Raw genomic sequence first — 23089 nt, forward strand, 5'->3', positions numbered from 1 at the left:
CAAGGCATTCACTCTCTCCAGCTCCTCTTCCGCATTCTCGAAAGGGGATGCCGGTTCTCCCCCCTCCGTTGGATCTTCCTCCTGTTGCATAGGGGTACCTCACCACAGCCGTGGGATGGCACCGATGAGTCCTGGCTTAATGTAAGCTCACAGCAGCTGCTCCCAGAAAAGACACAGGACGCCAATCCGTAATCAATCAGGAAACTTTTACTACTGGATGCATATACACAATAAAAGCCAGGACTGGCGCACAGACACAAGTCAACCCTTATATACCCTCCCCCACATTCGAATCCCCTCTTCCCGCCTGACAATTATCCCGCGCAATATTCCCCGCCAAACCACCAACGGCCCCTCCCAAGGTCACCAGCTGCAATCCCTTATCAGTTCTCCATGTCAGGGATCCGGTTTTGTGCGCCAACTTCCAAGGCCAGGAAACCGAGTCCTGACAGTTTTCTGTGGGCGAGCAGATGACAACTAGTGGATGGCATATATTCTGTATCAGAAACTAGAGCAGATGTGGTCTATCCAATGCAATTTTCTGAATCAGCACCCCAAATAACCAAACTGAATTTAATCTTGACCAAAAACTGATTCATAACCCTTGTGGTACTAATGTTGGTGAGTGGTCCCTGGTCATGTGGTTCCTGGTCAAAAAATAGTTGGGAACTATTGATATAGAACTATGAAGCTGTGCTTGTGAAATAGAGGCATTCATCCTAACAGGTTTGTTCCAAGAATTGTTTATCATTCATTTGTGCCTGTGAATGTGCTCAGACCAAATCAAAAAACATTAATATCAAAATATGGGTTTAAAGTCCCTAGGCCTAGCTCTGCTAGACTTGTCTGGCCACACTTCCTTCAGATACCGTGCCAGCCGGTGGCAGTTGATGGCATTAGTGACTCTTTGCTCTGAAAGGCAGAATTGCTGGTCTAGAAAGGATGAGGAAGTCATGAAGCCAGATTCCTAAGGCAGCTTTAACCAATTGTACACAACACATATTGCTAAACCCATATAAGTCACAAGTAGGCATCATGAAAGAATAAAGATCATTGCTTGAGGAAGAGTTCACTCAGGCAAGGAACCCAAACTGTGGAGAGACAGGAAAGGGTACATATTTAAATGGTCATGGCATGGATTTATGAAATGTGTGCAGTGCCCTTCTCTGAGGATTTTAAACAGGGTGTCAAGCAGAATATTTTGTGCTTTGGGCATAGGGCTGAATAAGCTGACCCAAGTAATGCTTTCCGTTGTTGTATTTTTAAAAAATCAGATAAGACAATTAGTAGCAATTTTTGAGGATCAATTCCAACATATGTCAAAAAACAGTTTTTAAAAAGTACTTGTTTAAATATTTTAACAAGTAATAAAAGTTTGAAATATACTTTTATTTATGTGCAGCAACTGTGAAAGCTGACAGACCAACTGCACCAGAAGACAGAACATATCCTTATATAAAAGGTCACAGCTCAATTTACTAACAAACTCATCTCCAAGGTGGGGTGGTGGGAGCCGAATCAATATGCTGATTCAAGCCCCATTGCATGGTAACTGAAGCATTTTTGAATGCTCTTCTCAATTGCACAGAGAAAGGATTTCATATCACCTGAACTTGAATTTTGTTCTCTGATGGTCCATCCGCTCAGCTCCTAAGAATCTGGGCACTTTTACTTAAGGACGGAAACAGTTTTGAGTAACATGTATTTTATATTTTCAAAAGTGGGGGTCATCCTCTGTTTGTTTATTTTTTCCTTGCAGCAGTCCCAAGGCAGTCCCAACAGCAACCCAAAACTATCACATCACCTTGTAGAACTTATTTTAACTGCAATTTCCCCAAACACTTAATTTTAATATTCTGGCCATACAATTTCATGACTTCAATGTCAAATGAATTTTCTCTGCTTTTCTCTCCTCTCCCCCACTCTATTGCATTTGTAACATTTGTAATGTCTTGTTTGATGAAGATAGGTGAGGAATTTTAAAAGCCAGCACATTTTTGTGACCTTTAGTTTGGTCTAACAAAGATATAACTCTGATATGGATTTTTAAAATAATATGTGAAACAGACATTGGTGATCCCCATTTGATTCCTACTCAGGAAGCATTCACGTATTGAATTAGCACGTTAAAGCTAGTGGACATGAGTTTGCTCTTTGTTGATGAACATGCAAATAAATATTCATAAAAGGACTGTAAGAAAAGGTCAGGAGCTCATTTGCTAAACTTCACTATGAGTAAAACCAACTTCATTGGGTTGGGGACTAATTTTCATTCCAGGCTTTCCTGCAGGATGTCCCTTCACAGTGACAAAACAAATCCCAGTCAGAATAGAAACAGGAAGTGATGTGACATCAATTCTGGTCATCATTTTTGCCAGGAATTAAGTATTGGGGATTTGGGGGCTTTTGGAGGAGATATTTCTGATTACTGTTTTTTGTACAGAGGGAATTTTTATATACACAAGATAATGTTGACATGGGGTTTGGTAAAACATGCCCCCAAATTGTGCAGAATCTGTGAGTCAGGGAATTTTGGGGGACTGCTGGGGGATTTGATGGCTACAAAAGCAGCCTACTGTTTTTCCACTCTAGAAGTAGACAGGCAGCTTGTGGCCATTGGTCTAAATTTATAAAGCCCTAAAAGTAATTTACAAAGCCCTTTGAAAGAGAGCCATTGTGATCTCTGGCAGGAATTGTTATTTTTCTTCTAGAAACCTCCTGTTTGCTAAATCTGAGACACACAGAGAGAAACGTGGTGTCCAGAATATAGAAAGGGGTGACAAAATAAAGAGACAGAAATGCTTGGCTTGAATTCTAGTTAGACCTGGGTTCCGCCCTGACCTCTATCAGCACAAAAGTCTGACAGCTTAACCTAAGCAAAAGTGACCCTTGTGAAGAATAAAAAAAAGATTTCCCATTCTGGACAAGAGTATCTCCGAATCAGCCTTCATTTGCCATTCTGAAGAGGGGCCATAGGATAGATTTTAGCAGAAGTGCATCTAAGCAGATCCCAGGGTAGCCAGTTACTGCTCACAAAACTCTCAGATTCTTGAGTACCACTACCCAAAAGCCTTCTAAAACAAAAAATCTATTCACATTGTAGTTGTGTACTCTCAAGTCATTTCCAACATGGCAACTGTTAGGTGGACTTTTTTAAAAAAACAATCACATGTAAAAATCAAGAAAGGTGATGATTCCACAATAGCTACATCACTTTAAGAAAGAAACTAGCAAATGTTGCAAATACATGACTTGTACTTCTGCCCTGAACATGCCACATGAGGGAAGAGAAGATAGATGACCCAATTTTCCACATATCATAATGGCTGGTGCTTCTCACCATGTACGTGTATATAGTGGCTTCTGCGGGGTTTGGTTCTCTGACCCTGCATGGATACGAAAAAACACTCATGATTATTCCACATTGCTTCAGTGTGTTGGTGATCATGTTGCTGCTATTCAATAATATGACAAATGACAATCCGTAGTCAGTGGAAATGGTCGATCCAGAGGGCCCACTGTAGATGTATTCTTGAGGAATCACTTAAATATCAACAGACATATTACCTGGCCTCCTGTAGGTTTGTTCCAGTTAGAGTAGATCCACTGAGTCAGTGGCTTAATGAGTCTACATGTAAATCAGTTGATTTGATGGCTTCACTCTAGTGAAGTAACAATAGGATCCAGATTGTTGTTGTTATGGTTCTTTGCTCTTTACTTGATGTTTACAAGAAAGATAAAATGGAATGGTCTTTTCAAATGACCTTTTCTTAAGAAGTTCCAGTGTGCTCCTGGATATTGATTTATTGCCGCTAAGATGTAGCTAATGTTTCAAGTAATCCATACTGGTTTAAATTTACATTTGGTCTTTTAATAAAACTGCTTGCACCCTGGGGATTTTTCAAAGGGATAAACACCCAAGACTAATCAGCCCAGTCACAGTATATCTTTACTGCTTCGGAACAGTTCAGTACATGCATTTGTTCTTAAAATTTGTGCAACTGTTTTGCTACCAAATAGTCAACAAATATATGCTTCATTTGCCTTGTAAATACTATGCATACTATACAAATACAATATCCTACTGTCTGACTTCAGAACATGAGGTTTCTCTGCTATCCACTTGGAAAATCTTATCTTACTTAATTGGAAAAGGGGGGGCAGGCAGGGATGGAAGCATAACTTTTATTACAATGGAGCTTTGGGTCAGTGGTTTCCTATTGCGTTAAGCGTTGGACAACTTTATTAAAAGAAGATAGGAAAATGCCTTCCGCATTGCCTCTAAGGTCCATCTAATCTAGCCAGTGGTGCAGTTATGTAACTGTAGTGTCTGATCATCATGATTCTGGGCTTCCCCACTTTCCACTTCCTAGCTTTAAAGGTAATATGTATTGCTTCTCTTACTTTGTGTATAGCAATCTAGTCTTGTTAGGCTGGAGAGCTCTCTTTTATTTCTTTTTTATGGGTAGGGTGTCCTGGATTTCACCCCCCCCCCCTTAATGTTCAACCTTTCTGATGCCACTGGGTCTAGTATCAATTATCATTTCATCAGAGGTTTCTGGCAAACTTATTTGTAAGAAGTATAGACAACAGATTTTCTGAAGAACTTGATAAAGCTACATTTTTAAGTGATGCCTCTCATGCTGGCTGAGAGATCCAACAAAATAATGTTTCCAATAACTGTTCCCCCCCCCCCCCCTGTTATTTGTCCTCAACATCTAGTATTTAAAGGCATACCAGATTTGTGAGTTTGACTTTTGCAGATTTGATTATTCTGGATTTGATTAAAATGCTTTCTCTAGATTTTTTTTTTGCATTGAGTTTTTTTCAGAAATATGCCAAAAATCTTTTTGTACAATGACTTTGCCAAATTTAAGGACATTACTGATGACTATAAACTCATATGGCTGTACAAATCCTCCCATATTTACAAAGAAAAAATATTTTAGGAATTACAGGTTGAGTATCTCTTATCTGAAATGTTTGGAACAAGAAGTGCTTTGGATTTTAGATTCCCTGTCATGGATTTTGGAATATCTGTATTTACATATGAGATATCTCAGAGAAGGGATCCAAATCTAAACACAAAGTTCATTTATATTTCATAGATACTTTATATGCATTGCCTGAAGGTAATTCCAAACAATATTGTAATTATGTGCTCAAAATAAATTTTGTGTACATTGAGCTAAGTGTTGCTATCTTAGCTACTCACATGATCAATTTTGGGTTTTGGACTACCGTATTTTGGATTTTTGGATAAAGGATGCTCGGCCTTTATTAATATATATTAATGTCTAAAGAGGAAGAATAGTTTAGTCTTGAGAAGACACTGCAGGAAACTGTTACTGTACAACCATCTTCTCTTCCATGATTTTAAATAATCTATGACTCAAGGTAGAAGGGTCAAGGTACAAAACGTTATTGATATTCACTAGTTATTATGACTATATATTCCCTCAACATTGACACTGAAATGCAATGCAAGTGCAGCATTTTTCTGAATGAAGCAGAGAGTGTTTGAGGACCGGGACACCCATAGGGAGACCAAGGTGTTTGTTTATAAAGCCATTGTCTTCCCAACAATACTATACGTCTGTGAAATGTGGACTAGCTACAGATGTTACACTCAACTCCTGGAATGATTCCATCAGCATTACCTCTGAAAAATCCTGCAAATCTCTTGGGAAGACAGGTGGACCAATGTCAGAGTGCTGGAAGAAGCAAAGACCACCAGCACTAAAGCAATGCTCCTACAGCATCAACTCCGCTGGACTGGCCACGTTGTCCGAATGCCTGATCACCGTGTCCCAAAGCAGTTACTCTACCCCAAACTCAAGAATGGGAAATGTAATTTTGGGGGACAGAGAAAAAGATTTTAAGATGGGCTTAAAGCCAACCTTAAAAACGGTGGCATAGACACCGAGAAGCCTTGGTTCTTGAGTGCTCTAATTGGAGGTCAGCTGTGACCAGTAGTGCTGCAGAATTTGAAGACATGGGAATGGGGAGCGAAAGGGATAAACATCTCAAGAGGAAGATGCATTAACCAACTCTGACTGGGACTGCCTTCCACCTGGAAACCAATGTCCTCACTGGGGGAGAACATGCAGATCAAGAATAGGGCTCCACAGCCACCTACGGACCCACCACCAAGACACTACACTTGGAGAATCATCATCCTTGGGTTACGAGGGATTGCCTAAGTATATTCTTTCCAAATTCAAAGGCACTGTACTGGAGAACATGTGTCAGAATGTTATTGCCATTGTGCCCTTCTTGTGGACTTGTGGACTCACAAGTATCTGGCTGACAACTGTATAAATGCTAGGCTGGATTGGATTTTTGTGTGATTCATGAAGTCTCCTCTTGCACTCTTAAGATGAAAAATCTCTTCAAAACAGAATAAGTTTTTTTTTGTTTTTAGATCACAGTAGAACCCCACTTTTCTTACTAAATGTAAGTATCCTGCATATTTTAGCTTGGACAAATGGCTTCTTTTGCAGTTTCAAAATGAACACAAGAAACTAAGCGTTACCACCCCCCCCACCCCCCCCCCAATGAATGGCATGCACCTGTTTCTGAAGTTTAAAAGATCTTTAAAATAAGCACAATCATTTTGACTTACCATTTATCAAGGTAAATCTAGCACGTCCCATTAACCTGCTTGCTAAATAGCAAAATGATTATGCTATACAATGCCAGTGAGGTCTTGGCACTTTAGGAATGTCTGCAGAAATGACATCAGTGCCTTTTATGAAGCTCACTGAAACCAAAGATTTATTACATTTTTTGAACAAAAGGTCATTACTATGCAATTTTAACTTACTATTATAAAAGGGCTTTCATCATAAGCAATTACTGTAAAAAAAAAACCTTGGAGAACAGATTTATTCATAATTTTATAGCATGATTAATTTGAGCTGCATGGCCACACATAAATCATATCAGAAGGAAATGAGAATCTACCGAAGTCTTGTTCTGTCTCCCTTGTTTTGTGGTCAGTGCTAGTGAAGTCACCAATTTTGAGGATGTAGTAGAACAAACTCTCCAAATATGTCTGGTTGTTGCTAGGGCTCATTCAAAATGTTCAAGTAATCAAGGTTTGCTTAAGATATAAAGTCACCTGGAGGAAGGATAAAAATGAAAGGAAGAAGCAAACTATAGACATACGTGAACTGAGGCAATCTGTCAAACTGGGCTTCTCCCATACTATCTAAAATCAGAATTGTTAAATGCAATGACTAGAAAGAAAAACTTTAAAAATCATTATAAAAATGGCAACATTTCAGATGTGGAAATTTATCTCTCTTTTTGCATATTTAAAGCAATCCATCAGTTCTGCCTGATTTTCAAATTCAATATCCATCTATCCGTCCATTCATTCATCATCCAACATGCACATCCTGTGACTCAATGAATCACCTACTTGTGTCATGTATTGTTCAACAAAAGAAACCAGCTCAGTCTTGCTTCCTCTTTATTTTCAATGGGCAGGAACTGAGTAAGCAATTGTGGAGCCCTCAAAATGGTTGCTATGTTACTGGCATGATGAACATTGGTTCATCCATATATTTTGCTACATTCACTATACTGGTTGCATGATGTAGTTCCATTGGTGAAGTTGCCTTGGATTCCATCTTTCTGTGTGTTTATATAGGAACAGATGGTAAAGAAAATGCTAGGGCTCACACCTTGACAGCTCTACTAGCCTCCCCACCATTACTGTTATGCTACCATTGTTCAATTTGGTCTTGGGGGAAAAAAGTTGCTCACCCAGCATTAGATGACAAGATACTCGCTCACTTAGGAACTGATGATGCTAGTCATTTGTCGACAACATATGAAGAGCCAAATTTCCCTCCTAAAACTACTATTTTCAGGTAATTGTTATTATAATAATAATAATAATAATAATAATAATAATAATTGTCGATGTTGCAATCCCAGGTGACAGCAGGATTTAAGAGAAACAACTGGAAAAGCTGACATGATACGAGGATTTAAAGATCAAACTGCAAAGACTCTGGCACAAGCCAGTCAAGATGGTCCCAGTAGTGATTAGCACACTGGGTGCAGTGCCTAAAGACCTTGGCCTGCACTTAAACACAATTGGCACTGACAAAATTACCCTCCATCAGCTGCAAAAGGCCACCCTATTGGGATCTGCATGCATTATTTACTGATACAGCACATAGTCCTGGACACTTGGGAAGTGTCTGATGTATGATCCAATACAATAACCAGCATAGTGATCTTGTTTACTGTGTACTAATCTTGTTGTGTTTCAAATAATAATAATAATCATCATCATCATCTATGTAATGTTACATAGAAATGTAATGTTCATAAAAGTGTAATGTTTGTTTGTGGGATTAACATAACTCAAAAACCACTGGGCGAATTGCTGCTGAATTTGGACACAAGGCACCTATCAGGCCAACGAGTGACTATCACTCATAAAAACACTGAAAAAACACACAGGAAGAGACTTAAAAACACAAAAAAACTAATATATATATGATTTTGTACATGCATTGTAATATATATATAATGCATGTACAAAATCACATATATACATAAATGCATAAATATATACACATATACACAGACTGGGCCACAGCAACGCGTGGCAGGGAACGGCTAGTCTTTATATATATCCTGCTCTATTTTCCCAAGGGGACTCAGGGTGGTTATTGTATAGCTGTTTTCAGTGTCACATTTGAAGATTATGGAAATTTGCATTTATATCACTGAAAATAATTATAATCCAGTTATGCAAAATTTGTGAGAGGGTGCAAGCAATCTGAATTAGTGTATTTTGGAGAGAAAAAATGGCTGGAACTCTATATGAACTGTCATGTTGCATAATTTGATGTTTACCTAGCTACATAGCAGAGTCAGAAAAAAGCCTCTTTACTGAATTGTGAAGAAGTGTAATGTGTTCTCAGTGTGAAGTGTTCTCAGTGTGAATTGTGCAGCAATGTAAATCCCAGAGTGATGTATCTCAGGTACCAATGTTCATTGAGAACTTTGGCAGCTGTACTATGTAATAGTAGCCCTCTGCTAGGTGCAGATGTTATGCAACTGGCCAGTTTTAATTCCCACAGATGTAGGTCCACTTGCGAAGACATAAATCTCCAACAGGGTTTCAACAATTGATTTTTTAAATATACCTGTAAATCTTCTAATCTGTTGGTGTTATTGTTACAGTTCTTTATTCTAGGAAATCCATAGAATGTGCTCTGGTGCGCTATGTTTTAACTCTGTTATCTGGGCTTAGCCTCATGTAAGCAGCCCTGAGTCCCTTTGGGGAGATGGAGGTGGGGTATAAAAATAAAGTTGTTGTTGTTGAAAGTTAGAATAGAATGTAGTTATGCTTTGATTACTTGAAAATAAAAGCAATTTCAAGTAACTATTTATGATATGAACTACTCTTTACACAACAACTACTAAAACAAGTTTCTTTAAACTACCGATAGTTGCTCCTGAGCACTGAGAATATATAAGTGTGCTATTGAATATACAAGAAACTGTAGCCAGCACATCTCAACTCCCAAATGGTTGTGCTTCTATATGGAGAAACATGTTTATTACTTAAAGTTTCAAGTGCACATTTAAAACAACTAAATTTTTAAGTGTGAGCTATCCCTTAGCTTATGAAGTAAGTCATAATTATCTGTATATTTATAACGTGAAAAAAATGAAACAGAGACTTGGGGACTTGCCAAAGGACAGACACAATGTGAACAGTGGATACAGATATTAAATCTCCTGGGCTGTCTTCTGGATAATCTCTGATATTAGTGGGAATGCCAGCTGTAAAATTACCCAATGGCACATATCCTTTCCCATGGAAGGGACACCTTTGGTGGTGGAGGCTCCTTTTTTGGAGACTTTTAAGCAGAGGCTGGATGGCCATCTGTCAGGGTGCTTTGATTTTCCTGCTTATTGGCAGGGGGTTGGACTGGATGGCCCATGAGTGTCTTCCAACTCTATGATTCTAGGTTAATGGTTGTATGTTTGAAAAAATAGTTTACAATGTAAACAATGAAGAAATAACTGTGTGAAGAGCCAGTAGCCAGAGGTGCTCTTAATAAGGCCTGGTACTAGTTAACAACAGATATTATTTAAAATAGTACAACCAGAACCTACACAAGCTACCTGAGATTGTAAAATTATATATGCATTTAGGTCCTCAACGTACTCTGTCTTATTTGCTAAATTATACCTGGATTTTAGTCTATTGCTAAAATCAATGACAATAACACTTTTACTGAACTATGGGTTGAATTGATTAAACATGACCCATGACAACTCTTTATACTTAGCTCAGGTTAGTAGGAGCACTGCGTAGCAGTCTCCAGTTCATACACATTCAACCACCAGGTTGTCTGATGGATCCAGACAAATCTGCCTGTGTTCCAAGATTTTCAGTAGGCTCCCTTTCTTGGTTTCTACATTGTGACAGTGAAGTCTAGTTTGAAAGCAAGAAAGAGCCTTTTTGGTGTCTACTAGACATGTGGATTCAGAATAAACCTTGTCTTGTTTCATGTCCCACCTCTGTTTTTTGTAAGCCTCCCAAAATTGTTTTCAGTTCTTTCATTTTGGGGCCCAAAATTCAGACCATTGAGGGGGTGGGGTTCCTATCCATTGCCCCCTCTTCCTGGCATGTGTTCTTCTTACCTAGAACTGCTGTTTCTATTGTAGAGTAAGAGGTGCTCAGCTGTAGGCACTGGCAGACACGTGCACTTTCCGAGCCTCCCTGCATGCCCCACCACACATGCACTATCTGGGCCTGCCTACACACCCCGCCACACATGCCCCACTACACTCTCTTTCCAAGGCAAGGAGGCAAGCTCAGATGCATGTGAAAACAGGTTTTCATGTCAAGCAGATTTTCGAGTGGGGAGGGGGCTTCCCATCTCATGCTTCTGAAGAAATGGAAGACACAAAAGAAATGGTAGAAATGGTAGGAATGAATTTCAAGAGCATGTCTAGTAGCTACAATCCCTATGGAGGCTAGAATGCTCCCTTTTTTGCTGCCCTCCTATCAGCTCACAAATATTTTATATTCTGACAGATTTCCAAAATTGACCAGGTGTTCTATTGTTTTTAACTGTTTTATTCTTTCACTGTGTGTTTAACAATGCTTTAATGCCATTGACAATTAAATTACAGTTAAGTGATTATATTTGGTTTGCTCTAATCCATCTTGTATGCCACTGAATTTGAAATAGACCTTCAGTCCCAATTCTAAGAACAAAGGCAATAACAACAGCAGTAATAATCATGCCATCATGTGCGACCAAGAAGGAGAAACTATATCACAGAAAAATACCTAAGCTTAGGACATATAAAGGTAATAAAAATACCTCATTGAATAAAAGCACTAATTTCTAAATTTCAAAACATCTTTTTGTAGGCTTTTAAGAATTGTCCTGGAAGTTAATGTAGATACTTGTAATTTCCATATCCAAAGTTTCTAATAGACAGTGTAAGTCACCTTGAGATGTGCTATATGGTGTGCTAGTCCTTTTAAATAACATTCAAGGTCAGACCCACAAACATGCAAACATAAATGTACTTTGGAATGAATCTCACATCACAGTGTTTGTCCTTTATTCACCACTTCTCCTCTTTCCTCTCTCTTAATATATGAAATACCTGGTGTGAAATTCCAGCTACCCTGAAGTCAGCAAACCAAAATCAGTTAGTTTAAATCAACATAAATTCTAAACCTTGTTGAAGCAAGGTTATTACTTTATCCTTCATTAGCAGAACTGCTGATTTTTGTAAACAAACTTTAAAATAAATTATCTGTAAGTCAATATAAGGCATGTGTTTATGAACAGATAAATAAACCACACTGTCATATAGAGATTTAGAAGATCATTTTGAGTTTTTAACAACCCATGCAAATGAAGTGAAAATATCAGAATATTACTGTATATTCTGCATGTGACAGAAAAACTAGCCTGGGTTATTGTAGGTTTTTCAGGCTGTATGGCCATGTTCTAGAAGTACATGGCCATACAGCCCAAAAAACCTACAACAACCCAGTACCTGTTCAACTTAAGAACCAACCTACAGAACCTATCTTGTTCATAACTTGGGGAATGACTGTATATCTTAAAAAGCCACCATAAAAGTACCATAAATAATATGGTATAGGATAGTAAACGTCATGCATTTCTCTATGTCTTTTGAAGCCTTCTTCAACCCTTCTGATTTTTGAACTACAGTTACCATTTTCCACTGCCAACATTGTCCAACAAATCTAGATGAGGAAGATGGGGATGTTCATAACCATTGAGAAGTGCAGATTTTAAACCAATATTCTAATACTTTCTTTCAGTGAAGAAAAAAAGTGGTTGCTGGCCTTCTTGATTCAGGGTTAGTGACTCCATACTGGCTTTTATGAGAGCTGCTTGAGGTTGTATGATAATATATCTGGAATCTATCCAAAATGCCAAACCTTTGTTTCAAAGCAGGTTCAGTACTTTGGAAAGCTCCTATATGACCCTGATTTGCTCCCATAAACCCCAAAGCAGCACTCAAATCATCAGGGACCTCTGAAGTGAAGGAAGAAGTACAGGGCTTCCTATAGTCCTGTTTTGAAGCCTGTTAATTGTCCTAATATTCAACTTGAAAAATAAAAATGAAGGAAAAGGATCTATTTCCATTTCTGTCACATTAATTATTTCTAAAACTTCAGTTATCTCTATCCTGAAAGTGGTGAAAATGCAAACATTGCTAAATCCTTCAAAACCAAACTGGAACACCCCCCCCCCCCCGCACACACACTTTGCACATGCCTAAATTGACATGTACAGCTAATCCTGTCTGAGAGAGGAACATCATGTGTCTGTTTGTCTTGTAGATGTAATAGATAAGATGCCTGTAAAAATGAGGTATCTCTACTTTAGGAGGAATAAGGATAGATATAAATTCACTGGACTTTCAAGAGTTAACTACTCAAATAGCTCTTGCTCTGGAGGGTAGAGAGATAATCTATTATAGTCTTATCCCAGAATACTATGTGCTGTTTTCCCCATTAAAATAAACAAATTCAATAGCAAGGCATTCTTGGACCAAAGAAGTTGTCAGTTCCTATTGTTTCTCTTTCTCTCTTTGCTCCTTCTTTTGCCCTTCATGCTGCACTTCTGTCATTTCCTTTTTTCTCATCTCTCATTCACTCTCTTCCCCCACAAATATATATTGTATTGGAATTACCAACCAAAACATAAGTATCAATATTTAAGAAATCACATTGAGTCACTCATATAAGTGCCCACCCATGTATGTGTTTCAGTACAGGGTTCTTGAAATACAATAAGGATCACATCTGAACAGAATATTGGACTGGAAACCAAGGCACCATTAGGACTGGGATTGAGCCATTAACCATGTTCTTCACTGAATCTGAAGAGCATGGTTTCTAAGCACTTATAATTTCTTTTTACTTTCTGATGATACAGAGCAGCACAAAGGCTGATCTGTGAAGGCATTACATTGTTTTGGCTTTGGATATCTAATGTGTCTTCACTTGAAACATTCATTGAAGGTTTAACATATATTTTGCTATTGTGTTTTTGAAATTTTAGTTACTAAATATTCAAATGCTGTCCTATTCTAGAATTTGCCAGTTTAAATCCTGTTACCCACATAGTATGCTTCACAATATCCAACTTCCTTCACAAGGATTTCCTTGTCCCCTGACACAGTCCCAGGCTAGGCTGTTATATATAGCCTGGAAGTGGACCATAAGGAATCAGGTCTTCTCCCAATCCTTAAAACTCCTTGTGCAACCAATTGGCTCCTAAGAGAGTCGGGGCTGTGGTGTGTCTCCACACTAAAACAACCTAACCTGTTACCAACCACAACACTCTCTTAGATCCCTTTCCTCAGATATAACAATATGCATGATAGACTACAAATAAGCAAGCCATTATCCTATGTGTGCAAATCACTCCAGGACCTTTGTCCTACTCCTGTTTCTTCTGTAGATCCAGAGTGACAGTTTCTGCAGTTGCATACCTTGGTAATATTATACAATTTTTTAAGAGGAGAAGGCACATGTACCTCCAAGAGCCTCTTAAATCAAAAATATGGACCATCAGTTTGACAATTATACTAAATAATGCAAATAACTGAGTAAAATCAACCATTGCTTCCCTACCATATCCTGTTCTGGGTAGAAATTGATCTGAAAAGGTTTGAAAGATGGAATTTATGAAATTTAATACAACTGTTCTGGTTGGCTTTAGTCAGGAACAACGTTTCAAGTTTCATTGACATCAATAGGAATAAGTGATTGCTACTAGATGACATAACTGTGGAAGATTAGACTATTGGCTAATCTTGACTTCAACAATTGCTCATGTAAAACAGCTATAATTGCTCCCTGTTAACCAAATCTAAAGTATTTTATCATTTTTCATGCATACCTTTCTCATATCTGTAACAGAGAGGCCAACTTCACTCTGGGAACTCTAATTGCTTTAACTCTGGTCTATAAAAACATTTCAGGACTAGGAATTTGGTATTTTACATAGAATTTTTTTCAATAATATGACTACTGTTATTCTAGAAGCAAATCAGTGGAATCTCTTGTGATATAACAAATGTGGTATAGGGACCCTAATTTCACAGTTTATAACTCTACAGCAGAATTGCTTCATGGTGTCCTACATTGTTATATTCAGCACCCTGACTGATAACCAGTGATGCCACTGATACGGGGGGGGGGGGGGGGACTAAAAGGAAGAGGGCAACGAATATGGCATGCCCATTGAGGAAAGGCTGAGGGGGTTGGATGGGTTTGGACTATAGAAGAGAAATCTGAGAGGAAACAGACTAGATATCAATAGTGTCAGATTAACTAACACTATTGATACCCTCAAATTGTAGTTCTTCTGATTCAATTTTTAGTACAACTGGCCATACTGTGGCACAAATTTGCAGTGTATTCCTGCTTGTGCCTCTATCAACCACTTGCTCCTACAGGAAGCTTTATGTCATTCTCTCTACCACTATCATGCAAACAAAGGGATTGAGAAATCCATGTTCATGGCCACATTCCATCCTCATGAGGCCACCTACTCCTTGCAACTTAATTTTTTCTCCCTCTAAAGATTTGTTGAATATCTACAAATCTTGGAAAGTCCATGAATCTACTGAAGACACACTGTCATGTGTGTATAGTGTCATTTTAGCTACAAATGGATCCAAAGGTGGGTTCACCATTAGTAGATTATTGCCTTCAATCAGAACATTTGCTTTTACTCATTAGGTAAAGGTTTCTGCTGACATTAAGTCAAGTTGTGTCCAACTCTGGAGGGTGATACTCATCTCCATTTCTAAGCCAAAGAGCCAGTGTTGTCCATAGACACCTCCAAGGTCATGTGGCCAGCATGACTGAATGGGCAGCCATTACCTTCCCGCCCAACTGGTACCTATTGATCTACTCACATTTGCATGTTTTTGAACTGCTAGGTTACCAGAAGCTGGGGCTGACAACGGAAGCTTGGCCTGCTCCCAAATTTGAACCATAAACCTTTCAGTCAGCAAGTTCAGCAGCTCAGCAGTTTAACCTGGTGCACCACCAGGGGCAGTGGGTTACTCATTACATTTTCAAAAATGACTCACTTTCCTAAATGTTAGTATATATTGTGTAAAATGTCTTACAATGAGCAGTATTTCATTTGACATTTTAAGATTTGAAATTAAGATTTATTCTCACAGTTTATCTATACATCTATGCATCTATTGAATAGCACAATATATTTAGAGATACTTTTTTGAGAAATGAATGTCTGCTTTATAAGAGTTTGATCTCACTTTCTTTTGTTTTGTTTGGTCAGCCGGGAAAGGAGAATAACAGACCTACATGGATAAATTGATTACAAAGGGCAAACTTCAAGGAGTTCAATTTGTTCTGTAAACAGTTCCCAACACATATTGATGTCTGTGTATCAATGTGGGGCTGGCATTATACAAGAAGGTCATACAATAAAGAGTTCATGTTTTTTTTTGCACAAGATTAGAAAGCTCATTTCATTCACTATCAAAGAATAAATACTTGGAAGTTTATTGTAGTTGGACAACTTCATGATATAAGAAAAATGGAAATGTGATGCCAGAAAAGGTCCTTCACTGTAGGTGTTTTGAAAGATGCTGGGTTCGTCAAAAGCTTTGTAAGCAGGAGATTCATCCATTGTCATACAATTTCATGTACTATATGGCAGGCCCGTAGCCAGGATTTCGTTTCGGGGGGGGGGGGGGGGCGACTGAGTTTCAGGGGTGGCTGAGTCTGAGTGAAAGAGGGTCTAGCCTAGCAAACCTTTTGTATCATTACCCCAATACCCCCATGCATATGGGATATATTGAGCATGATGATTGGATCATGATATGAATAAACATAACAGTTTAAATAATGCACCAGTAAGGCCTTTTCGCGAACCACCATGAGAATTTCGGGGGGGGGGGGCTGAAGCCCCTCAAGCCCCCCCCCCCCCCCCCCCGGCTACATGCCTGCTATATGGCAACTGGTTTGAGCTAAGCAATGAAGTCCTTTGTGGTTTAATATACTGGAAGTATTTAGGAACTGTACAAAAATATTAATGACACTATATATGTATTTTTACCAATTCGGTATGTGTTATAATGATCCCGTGGACTATTATTTTGTCATGGCTACCAAGGTCCTTGGTGTATTTTGTGATGTCTGCCATTCAATCACCTGCTGTTTTATATATGCTGCTATTAGTCTTTTTATTATATGCTGCTAAGTATTTCGTAATGTATTCTTAAAGGGTGACATGTGAATAAACACACTGCATTTCTTCTAATGAACACCTAGTAAAACCTATATATAATGCCACACATTACTGAGAATCATCCAATAGATAGTATTTTGGAGGACTGATAATGGCAGGAGTAAGCTAAAGGCATACATATAACACAAATGTGAAATGAACATAAAAATGCCACTATATTATGAAGAGCAAAATATGCTTATAGTCCTTGTATTATATGCTGTTAAGTATTGCCTAATGTACCCTTAAAGCAGTGTTTCTCAGCCTGTGGGTCCCCAGATGTTTTGGCCTTCAACTTCAACTTTGGTAAACTGGCTGGGATTTCTGGGAGTTGTAGGCCAAAACACCTGGGGACCCACAGGTTGAGAACCACTGCCTTGAAGGATGACATATGAATAAACGCAATGCATTTCTTCTAATGGACATGTAGTAAAACCTATATATAATGCCACACATTACTGAGAATCATCCAATAGATAGTATTTTGCGGGACTGATAATGGCAAAAGTAAGCTAAAGGCACACATATAACATAAATGCAAAATGAACATTAAAAAATACCACTATATTATGAAAAGCAAAATATGCTTATTTGAAAAGAACAAATCCTTTATTTGGAGGCAATATAAAAACCAGGTCAGGGCTACCAAAGTTGATAGACATTGCACTAAATACACATATTAGAAAGTGCAGCTGCTCTGTAGAGTTGGTGTGTGACCAAATGGTTCAGTGAAGGTACTCACAAGCTGTTGGTTCCTCAACCTCAGAAATGTCCTCTACTCTTAATAAGCAGTGGCTGAACAGGATGTCTTTCTAAGCTCTGTGACTTGTAATCGCTTTAGCAGGAGATACCACATAGCCAACCTTCTTCGTGCAAAACATGCTCTTTAGCACTGAGCTTTAGCACCTTCTCAGATGCAGCCTGTTTTGATTGAGGACGATTGCACAAGATACTGGTAAGTAGGACAGGATATCTCTGCTTTAAATCCACATATAATTCAAAGAATTGTGAGGGAAGACTCTTACTATTCAATTTAGATTCAGTGTTGTTGTTTATTACAGCAGTGGTTCTCAACCTGTGGGTCTTCAGGTGTTTGGGCCTACAACTCCCAGAAATCCCACCCAGCTTACCAGCTGTTAGGATTTCCTGGAGTTGAAGGCCAAAACACCTGGGGACCCACAGGCTGAGAACCACTGTATTAGAGAAAACTAGCAGATCTGCATCATTAGTATGAGGAACCCCCCCCCCCCTTCCACCCCCCTCCCAATACTTTCTTCTTCTCCTGGCAAAGATCACTGGGTTCCAAACATTGCTGTCCCAGGACAATATCTTTTCATCTTGTAGTAAATAAATATTTAATTAATCCTTTCTGCTACACACTATTTAAAGTCTTCCAAATTGCTAAATCAGTGGGAAATCTCAGTAGAGTCTACTAAGAAAGCAAAGTCACCTGAAGGAGTATGTATAGAAGGAGTATGTATAGAAAGCATCTTAGGGCTCTCCTCCAGGCAATACATCTTATTAATGTCTTTGCCAGCTTGGCAGCAGTTCCCATTTGTTGAACTTGATGCATCCATTTCTTTTAGGTACCCAGCTGTTTCTATCAAATGTACTCAGATGCAGCTAGCTATTCACTGCTCAGCAAATGTCTTTTCACCTTCAAATTTCCTTTTACTCACATAGGAAATATCAGTAAGTCAACTGAAATTTCTATGATATTGGGAGAAAAGCAATAACATCTCTACACATAATAGAACAAATAGGGATGATAGAGAAAATGAAAAGGATTTATTAACAGATAGATAAATAGTTAGATAGATCGAAAGATAATTGACTTTTGTGTAGTTCTATAATGAATGTACACATGCTCTCACACACATGTACTATAAAACCATGCGAAAGTTATTTTTCGCATCCATCCATCCATTTGCTCCATTTCCCACAATGTCTCCAAACAGCAGCTGCATGAGAGTCATCCAACCTCTTACTGACGTCAGTAAGTATTTTGCTGGTGACATCAGAAGGAGCAGAATCTGTCCCTGAACTGTCACAAAAGTGCTTCTCCTCACAGAAGCAAACACATTAATTTTGTCAGATCTATTTTGATCATATTTGCCATGACATACTGAACACAGAATTCATTTTCCATAGCTTCCAGTTGCTTCTATGCCGAGGAAAGAACAACCCCCCTGCTCTAGAGCAACATACACCTTATAATCATGACTTGATCCACATCTAAGACAAAAGCAATCATTACAGCAGAAATTAAACTTGCAGCATTATTTTCAGCTTGGAAATCAGATGTAAAGCAACAACAATAACTCAGCATATGAGTCTTAAGTTAGGCAGCTTTTGCAAGATGTACCCTTATATGTTGTGTAGAATAAAAAGAAGGGAAGCTAATAGAGAATCTGGACAAGAGAACATGTTGTGAGTGCTGAAAAGTATCTACTCAGAATAGCTTGAGATTTTGGTTCCTTCCTCTTCTCATAAGAAAGAGAGTGCTGTGCCCTTGGTTATGCCCTTGTCTCACAGTGCTGGCCTACAGGTGTCTACTTCAGATGGAATGCACTTCTCTGCCTTCCCTTCAGCAAGAGCCTTTCATGGGAGCTCAGGTTTAGAACTACACATTGGGGCATGTAAGGACCACTGAATTAAAACCTTTCCCAAGGGATTTTGAGTTATGGGTGCATGTGGCTTACCCTTGCATATCTGGAGGAATAGGGGTCCTCAAAGAGTGCCCAGATACGGGGCTGCCATCTCTTGCAGAAGCCCCCAGGCCTTCCATCTGGGGAGTCACTGAGTGCCAGGCGTTTTGTCATCTCCAGCTCCTCCTCGCCATCCCCTGAGTCTCCAGTGCCATCCACATCTCCATCATCTGCGCTGCAATCCAGAGGGGCCCCACCAAAACTGTCAAGGGCCTCTTCAGCATCACGGTGCTGTCGGTAGGTCATCCAACAACAGGGCTCCACATCGGTTTCATCGATGCCCCAGAAGGCCAGCTCCTCTTCATACAGAGGTCCACAGACATCAGCTGGGCAATGCAGCTTACCTGTGCGATAGTAGTTCAGAATATGGGCAAAGACGCCAGGGTGCCGGTCAAAGAAGAACTCATCGGTACGAGGGTCATAGTCAAAGTGACTGTGGGCATCTGGCTCTGCGATCCAGGCCAGTCGGGTGCCGGGCAAGGTGCGTAAGGTGCTGCGGTAAGTCTGGTGCCTAGTCCCTCCCACGTTGATCACAATGCGATCGCTTTCATCGCCCTGGCCCATCTCGTCTCTTATTAGGCATGTCGTGGACTCATCCAAACAAGCACAGCACACAGCAAGCACATAAGGAGGTGTCTGAAATCAATAACTGCCTTGATTGGTATCTAGAAGGGGCAAGAAGCTCCCACCATCCAAGGCAAGAACCAGCTTCTTGAGGAGAAAAAAGCCAAAGGATCTGTAAAGTTATTGGTGGCAGATAGTGAGTCCTCGTTGGAAAATTAACATGCCATTACGCCTGATACAAGTCATAGAATCATAAAAGTGGAAGCAACCACAAGGTCACCCAATCTGATAGGGGTATACTTTAAAAACCCACCAAAGGTGGAGGGAGGGATTGACTGATAATACAGGTCCTGTCTGCAAAGGAAGGGAAGGTTAGTTAGTTCAGTCTGAGCAAGGAGAAAGGGTGCTGGCTTCCTTGGTGAAACATGGCCATCAAATACATCTAATGGAACACAGATCTACCAAGGAAAGAACTGACAGCAGGCTCCTGCAAAAAGACCTTAGGAGGAGTTGGGTTTGCAAACACCAGGCCACACAACACACATAGGGAAATATGGTGGGAAGAAGGGCCCAGCTGCAGCAAGGAGACTCTATCTCATGAAGATACTGTTGGGGGGAGAAATCCCTGCTGTACTTTCGTCCTAGAGGCAGAGGCGACTGCCTGGTAGTGCTCAACACCTAGAAATCCTAAAGGTTTAGGTCGATTTTTCGCAGTTGGAGAGGAAAAATCAACAAGTACAGGACATCCAAGTCACCTCACGAAGGAAGGAGCGGTGGTGAGTGAGGACAAAGCCAGGATCGCCAGCAAAGCGGGGAATGATCCCGCCTCGTGCTTTCTTCTCTCTGCTGCAAACAAAAGACCCAGGAAACCTGTCCGGCGCGGAGCCTTCCTTCCTTCCTTCCTTCCTTCCTTCCTTCCTTCCTTCCTTCCTTCCTTCCTTCCCTCCCTCCTTCCGTCCTTTGGGTGTCTCCGTCGGCGTCCTCCGGGCCGGTCGCCCTTGCCGGCAAGCCCAAAGGAGGCCGGGAAGCGTGGTGCTGAAATGGACAGCGCTCCGGCCCCGCTTCGCAAGGCGAGGCTCTTCTCCTGGATGGAGGCGGGCGCGGGGAGGAGGGCTGGGCTGGAGCCGCGCTTGGCCTCCAGCAGAGGCTGGGCAGGGAGGCAGGGGACGGTCCCAACCTGGGTGGTGATGGGGATGGGGCGATCGCGGGCTCTGCCTCTGATGGTGGCTCCGGCTGAAGCCTCAGGTGGGCTGTGCTGCTGGGAGGGGAAGACCAAGCGCGCCTCCCTCCCTCAATCTCCCTCAGTCTCCCTCAGTCTCTCTCTCTGCTCCCCCGACCTTCCCACTCGCCCAAGCGATCTCGCAGGTGGCGCTGAAGGCTGGGTGCCAGAGAAGATGCCGCCGCCACCGCCGCCGCCAATGGTCTCGCCGCTCTTGGCCGCTCAGTCCAGGCAGCCCGGTCTCCGGACGCTCCGACACCGCGCAGGCGCACTGGGCTCCTCCGCGCCCAGCAGCTCTCTCTCTCTCTCTCTCTCTCTGGGTCCTAAATGCAAGCTCAGGATTGGAAGCCCTTCCTTGGTCGCCTCGCAGCCCAGCAATGGAGGAGATCCGCCCAGGAGCGTGTGCCTACACTGGAGAAGGAAGGCAGCTTGACACCTCTTGGCTCCAGGCTATGGAGTCCCGGGACCAAGGTCTCGAGGCTTCTCTCCTGCCTCACCGACTACAGCTCCCATGGTTCCATAGCACTGAGCTCAAGCGGTGTCAAACGGCATGGGTTCCACAGTGTGGAGCAGGCCTGCACAACCTGTGGCCGCCCAGGTGTTTTGGACCCCTTGGAAGGTCACAGGTTGTGGGGGCCTGGTGTAGAGGAACCCTGTGTGGGTCGTTTTCCTAAACCCGCCCAACATCAGGAGTGGAGATGCTTCACACCTGCACTGCGATGTTCTTTATTTCTGATTCCAAGTGCTTTGGGCTACAACCATGAGCGGCATCCAGCCAAGCCAATACTCGGGCATGATGTGTCCTGCGTGGGTCTATTTCCCTGCCAGGGGAGGGGAGGGGGTGCCCCGGGGCGCCTCTTTAGACAGGCCACGGTGGATTGGAAACGCGTCGCCCTGGAACCTGCTGCTTCCTTCTGGAAGCCCCAAACTAGCAAAGCCCTCGAGGGGGAAGGAGGAGGAAGCCGGAGATTTTTTCGGATCTAAACGCCAGTCCGCGATTCCCATGGGATCCGCCAAAGAAAGGAAGATCGGGGTTGAAAGGATTTCGTTTGAATTTAGCCATTTGGATCAAGTCTGAGGTCAAGGTGCTGGCTGAATCAGGAGGCTCACGGAGCTGCCTTTATTCGGTGGGATTAATTTTTTTCCAAGCAGAATCATCCGAGAAGAGGCAGGAGATGAGCCAGCACTCCTCCCCCCCCCCCCCCCCAACGTCTCCTTTTGCCAAAGAAGAAGAAGCAAGAGCTTCACCACATTTTTATTCTGCCTGGGAAAATTGTGACCCCCCCCCCCCACTCCATTCAGTAGAATAGAGGGATTTCAGAGGCAAGGTCGACCAAATATTTGGAGATACATGGGTTTCCTTTGAATCAGAGCAGCAAGGAGGGAGGGAGGGAGCAATCAGAGCCAACTAATCACTTCCCAATAAAAGATTTCCCAGGCAGTAAGCAGCTAGACTTTGAAGCTGTAAGACCATTACATGCTAATCAAGGTGGTCAGTTACAACATTCACACCTGCCTCAAGCAGAGAAGAGTTCTTTCTCCCACCCTGGACAGTCCACAGATATATGAACCCAATTTTCCTAGTTTCTAACAGACCTCGCAACCTCTGAGGATGCCTGCCATAGATATGGGTGAAATGTCAGGAGAGAATGCTTCTGGTACATGGCCATACAGCCCAGAAAACTCACAGCAACCCAATGGTTGTTCTGCCAATGGTTAATGGAGATTGGTCCACCTAGCGCTCCAGTGTGTATCTACACTGTGGAATTAATGCAGTTTGA

General features: G+C 41.2%; 1 protein-coding gene across 4 annotated transcripts in view; it reads right to left on the reverse strand.

Moving 5' to 3' along the window:
* Positions 1 to 21774, reverse strand: part of KCNC1 (potassium voltage-gated channel subfamily C member 1) — a 167278-nt gene extending 145504 nt beyond the window's left edge. For 2 of the 4 annotated variants that reach the window (XM_060767962.2, XM_060767944.2), the window contains exon 1: positions 19520 to 21774. In XM_060767962.2, coding sequence (XP_060623945.1) covers positions 19520 to 20089 — 570 coding nt within the window. In that variant the 5' untranslated portion in view covers positions 20090 to 21774. The remainder of the gene's footprint in view (positions 1 to 19519) is intronic. The other 2 variants (XM_060767971.2, XM_060767953.2) reach the window with 2 other exon arrangements.
* Between the last annotated feature and the right edge of the window lie 1315 nt (positions 21775 to 23089).

This window comes from Anolis sagrei, chromosome 1 (assembly GCF_037176765.1).
Source record: "Anolis sagrei isolate rAnoSag1 chromosome 1, rAnoSag1.mat, whole genome shotgun sequence".
In the NCBI taxonomy this organism is placed as follows: domain Eukaryota; kingdom Metazoa; phylum Chordata; class Lepidosauria; order Squamata; family Dactyloidae; genus Anolis; species Anolis sagrei.